This window comes from Sceloporus undulatus, chromosome 3 (genome assembly GCF_019175285.1).
Source record: "Sceloporus undulatus isolate JIND9_A2432 ecotype Alabama chromosome 3, SceUnd_v1.1, whole genome shotgun sequence".
Classification (NCBI taxonomy): Eukaryota; Metazoa; Chordata; class Lepidosauria; order Squamata; family Phrynosomatidae; genus Sceloporus; species Sceloporus undulatus.
In genome coordinates this window covers 214448359-214454039 of record NC_056524.1, presented here as the reverse complement: position 1 = coordinate 214454039, position 5681 = coordinate 214448359, and the positions used below count along the sequence as shown (strand labels likewise).

The 5681-nt window shown below is 42.4% G+C and overlaps 1 protein-coding gene across 2 annotated transcripts in view; it reads right to left on the bottom strand.

Annotated features, from left to right (window-relative positions):
- The window catches only part of ABCC2 (ATP binding cassette subfamily C member 2), a 63697-nt gene extending 59344 nt beyond the window's left edge, over window positions 1–4353 (bottom strand). For both annotated transcript variants that reach the window (XM_042457818.1, XM_042457819.1), the window contains exon 1: window positions 4254–4353. In XM_042457818.1, coding sequence (XP_042313752.1) covers window positions 4254–4298 — 45 coding nt within the window. In that variant the 5' untranslated portion in view covers window positions 4299–4353. The remainder of the gene's footprint in view (window positions 1–4253) is intronic.
- Window positions 4354–5681: the final 1328 nt, after the last annotated feature.

Here is a 5681-nt window from a genome sequence, read left to right as displayed (position 1 = left end):
GCAGGACAGCATCCTCTCTTCATGTCTCCCAAGACAGCCAGGGAGAATCCCTTCAGAGAGCCCAGAGATCAATGAAGGAGGCTGTTGGAAAAGCAGGGAGGGAGCACTCTTCCCAAAGATTCTCTTTCCAGGGTTGGAGGAGAAGGCAGATTCCGTTTGAGAAAGAGAGGGAGAAAGGCTCTATCCCCCCCCCCCAATTGATCAGAGCCCTTCCTTGCCTGGGCGAGATCAGATGCCTCCTCGCAAGGAGGCTTCCCTTCCCTGCCTGGGCGAGATCAGATGCCTCCTCGCAAGGAGACTTCCCTTCCCTGCCTGGGCGAGATCAGATGCCTCCTCGCAAGGAGACTTCCCTTCCCTGCCTGGGCGAGATCAGTGCCCAAGTGGGCAGGGAATGACTCTTCGAGAGGAGGCTTCCCTTCCTGCCTCTCCTCCGTTAGAAATGGGCTCTCCCCACACAGAGGGGAGGTTGCAATCCACCGGGGGAAGCCTTGTAGTCCTTTGGCAGATGCAGGCGCTTGAGCAGCCGGGACTTCAGGCGCTTAAAGCGCTGAAGAGATTAAGCACCTGTAAACCATTAAAATAATAAAAAAAATCCTTATCTCTTATTGAGCGGACAAAGGGGTGAGGGAAGCAAAAATGGCGACAGTCACGACGGATGGGGACAGAAAGGGCAACTCCCCCAAGGCCAGCCCCATCGCACTCCGCTCCTCCCATCCAGCTAACCCGATTTCAAAGGCTGTCATTCCTATTTAAATGCTCCGGTTCCTATCCCGATTCAAGGGAAAAATGTAGGTTCGACCCTTCTATTTTTTTAACCCGTGTTAAATGACGAAAACACGAATCAAATTTATAAACCGCTGTACGATTCGATTTCTAGTGGGGACGATTGCGGGTTGCTCTAGAACTGTTCTAGATTTAATTCAGTTTCTAATAGGAACGATGTACCTTGGATTCGATTTGTAACACGGAGTATAAGCAAGTGAGAACACCCCCATAGACTGTATACCATCTTATCTGCCCTAGCATTTGCTTATACTGTATAATATAACATCTCTTATTCTCCTTCGGGATGACTATTAACTGGTCTTCTGTTATCAGCCAATTAGTAACATAGTTTACTGGTCTTTTGCCCTCAGCGAATTAGGCGGGTCTTATAATAGTCCATTGTTCAAGTTCATCCCTCATCCAGTTTGCAGATGAGAATATAGTAGTGCCCTTTAGGACAAAGTCACCACTAATCCAAATACATAAGCCTTTAACTGGTCACCACTATTCTGGCATGCCATTAGGTGATTGCATCATATACTGTATGACATAGCATGATTAAGGACTATTGTACCAATTAACTACTCTTACTTGGTTTTCTGTTGTTTTTCTCCCCTCCTTTGATTAGATTCTCCTGTATTTACCTCACGTTATATTGTATTTTGGTTAGCTTGGCTAACACCGAGAACCAGATGTAAATGTTTAATAGTTTGCTGTATGGCACCAATATATTTGACTTTTTACTCAAAACACCCTTCACAGTAAGAGCTGTTCAGCAGTCCTTTGGAGTGTGTAGACTCTCCTTCCTTGGAGATCTTTAAACAGAGGCTGGATGGCCATCTCTCAGGGGTGCTTTGATTGTAAATCCATTGTTGGAATGGATGGCCCTTGTGGTCTCTTCCAACTCTATGATTCTATGTTTTGTCAAACCAAGTAAGATGGGTGTGGCCCAGAGAAGTACAGAATGTAGTGTAAATGTACCCCTTCTGTGCCACTCCATCCCAACCACCACCATTCGGTTCTGTCTGGACCATTCTGCCAGAACGTTGTTGCTGGTGAAGTATTCTGCAGGTACATCTGACAATCTGCCAGAGCATCGGTTGTAACATTCCCTTTGTGGTACAGGCTTTTGGCCAAGTCCCCAAGTCCCTTAGCCAGAATTATTCAAATACAGGACTGCTCTAAGTGTTGTATTTAAATGAGGAATCTTAAGTCACAGGTTCCACAAAGGGGATAGGATCCAGTACAGTAGTTATGTCTTAATTTTAACTTAAAACATAGGAACAAAGGTTGCTGTTTTATAACAAGTTCTGCGTCCATCTTATCTCAGTACTGTTCATTCAAACTGGCAGTCATTTTGGTTGTAAAGAGGTACAAACAGACGTTGGGAGTTAGTTTGAACAATATAATAGTTAGAGATGTCAGGAAATCAGAAATCCTTGATCTCTTTTTATTGGCAGGACCAAGAAATATCTCCCTTCTATAAAAAGAATCATAGTTGGAAGAGAATACAAGGGCCATGAAGTCCAACCCCCTGCCATGGAGGAAATCACAATCAAAGCACTCCTGACAGATGACCATCAAGTCTCTGCTTAAAGACCTCCAAGGAGGGAGACTCCACTACACTCCGAAGAAGTGTGTTCCACTGTCAAACAGCCCTTACTGTCAGGAAGTTCCTCCTAATGTTCAGGTGGAATCTCTTTTCCAGTAACTTGTATCTATTGTTCTGGGTCCTATTCTCTGGGAACAACAGAAAACAAGCTTGCTCCATCCTCAATATGACATCTCTTCAAATATTTAAACAAGGCTATCATATCACCCCTTAACTGTCTCTTCTCCAGGCTAGACATCCCCAGCTCCCTAAGTCTTTCCTCATAAGGCATGGTTTCCAGACCCTTCACCATTTTGGTTGCCCTCCACTGGAGATGCTCCAGTTTGTCAACATTCTTTTTGAATTGTGTTGCCCTTAACTGGACACATTATTCATGGTGAGGCCTGACACAGACTGGTAGCATAAACAGTGTCAGGGAGAATATCAAAGTGCCTCACTGCATAGGGGAAAAAATCAATGTTTGATTCCCTTTGCCAAGAATGCTGTTATGCAAGATTGAAAACATCTCAGAGACAAAGAGAAGTGACACCTTGTGAGTTTCAGAATGATGAAAAAGATGTCCATATATCTAGGACTTTTCCATTAGTGACCAAAACTACTATCACCATCCAGATGTGGGCCACTCCATGGAAAATAAGCTCCTAGGATATAAAAGTGGCTGCCATGGTGGCATGCATGGTTTTTTAAATTTGCATCACACAAAGATTTATTTGAATTATGTAATAGCCTTATCACACTAGACAAATCCCGCTCAGAAATGGATTTTAAAAGTAGGAAAAAACCCCGCAAATGTGGGAGGTTTTTCAGACACATTTGCACCAAACAGCAGTAACACGAAAATAAAGTGAACAGAAAGTGAACAAAAATGACACCTTTTTACTTTCAGGAAGTTGTCAAAGGTAAAAAGGTGTCATTTTTGTTCACTTTCAGTTCACTTTATTTTCGCGTTATTGCTATTTGGAAGAAATGTTGCCTGAAAAACCTCCCACATTTGTGGGTTTTTTTCTACTTTTAAATCCTTTTTCTGAGTGGGATTTGTCTACTGTGACAAAGTCCTAGGTCAGGTAAGGGTGATGCCTAAAGCTGACAGCTAACCTATATACTCAGAACTATCATGTGCTATCGGCTTCTGGGGAGTGCACCATTTCCAAATGTAGGGGTATGGGGGAAGGAGCATATCTGAATATGGTTAGCACGTCTAAAGCTCTTTGGGAATCTAGCACATCAGCAAGAGACTTAAGTCTTCTTCCTGACATGCTGGTTTTCCACAAAGTATTTCTTCTAGCTGCAATCAATTAAACACTCAATTTCCCAGCTGGGTTTGATATACCATATAGCTCATCCTACTCCAATCACCATCTTCTCTTTCTCAGCCTTCCTGACCCCTTTTCACTTCTGCCAAATGATATGGCAGGGTTATCTATGAAACAGTTGGAAAACTGTTTTTTGTTTTGTTTTATTTTGCAAAGGAAAGTAGCTACAGGTTTCCACCCATGTCTGAAGCTCCCCTGCACATTAAGGCACTAGCAGCTGAAGGCAAAAGATATTAATGAAAGTGGAGGGGGGAGCTTTCCAAGGGGGAAAGAACACTGAAAAGATTATTGGTAATTTATCTGAAGTAAAATGGGGAGAAACATAGCTTTTCTAAAGCTCAGTATATCTTTGAAACAACAGCATAAAATGAGGAGTTTATATAATCTTACTGCATTTGCTGTGCACACTCAAGGCAACAACACACATAAGGCTGCTGTCCCAAATCCTAATTAAACAATCCCAACATTGAATGTAAGCCATAATTCAAGACAAGCCCCTACACTCTCTTGGAGTGTCACAGTGTTGTCATCATCATCCCCACGAGAAACTGAGCATCACTTACCCAGAAAATAGAGCCGCAGAACTGCTCCAATGCTGCCACTGCCATGGCAAGGCACTCTCTCCTCCTGTCCTTGCCCAACTGATCTATCAGTCCCAGGAAACCAAACAGGGCAAAAGTCCCACATCCTCAACAAAGGGGCGGTGGGAACAATCTACAGTGATAGGACATTAATCTTTAACTCTTGGTGCCTGTTTAGCCTCATGAATCCAATTCATGAATCTTGAATAGAATTGCCTGAAGCAGGACTTTAGAAGTTATGAAATAACATAAGTCCAGTGGACAGCAATATGGTGTCTGGATGATATTTTTCAGGATGGGTCTGACCCACATAAATAATCCCCCTTTTCCAGAAATTATATGGGTGAATGTTGCGTAGAAAAACAGCTTTTATACTCTGCCAGGTGACAAACACTGATTGTTTTCCACATGACACAGTGGTTTCATCTTTGGTGTTATCTAGGATAAACCCAACTTTCCTCTGGATTCTTCTTCTATTCTCATTTTCTTTGTGCTAGGGGATTCTGAAACTACTTCGCTCAGTTACAGAAGACACTCAGTCCACTCTACCAGTTACAAAGCACACCGAGACAAGCATCAAGTAATGGCTTGGTGTCACAAAATCCAGCACTACAGATTGGTACTGCATTGGATGATAAGAACTAATTAAAATCTATTAAATTATAAATTAGTTTGGAAATTTGCTAACAAAAAGGACAAATTAATTCAATTTATTTTTAACTAGTGATTGATTTATGATGACATTTCAGTGTAAACTCCAGAAATAATAAAAACTGGTTAATTATCCAAAGCCTATTCTCTTGGGGTTTGGCAAAAAGTGTTCTTTCTTTTTGTTAATCTACCAGGGTTCATAGAATCATAGAATCGTAGAGTTGGAAGAGACCATAAAGGCCATCCAGTCCAACCCCCCTGCCATGCAGGAAATCTCAATCAAAGCATCCCCGACAGATGGCCGTTCAGCCTTTGTTTAAAGATTTCCAAGGAAGAAGACTCCATCAAACTCCAAGGGAGTGTGTTCCACTGTCGAACAGCCCTTACTGTCAGGAAGTTCCTCCGAATGTTGAGATGGAACCTCTCTTCCTAGAGCTTGCATCCATTGTTCCGGGTCCTGTTCTCTAGAACAACAGAAAACAAGCTTGTTCCCTCCTCAATATGACATCCCTTCAGATATTTAAACAGGGCTATCATATCACCTCTTTACCTTCTCTTCTCCAGGCTAAACATCCCCAGCTCCCTGAGACTTTCCTCATAGGACATGGTTTCCAGACCCTTAGGGTTGGGAGATTACAGGGTTTAAATCACAAAATTCAAACCATTGAGAGTAGTTCCAGTGGGATGATATAAGAGGCTTCTGAAGTTAGTCATCTAATGTCAATAATATGGATAATTTACTATTATTAGAAATTGAAG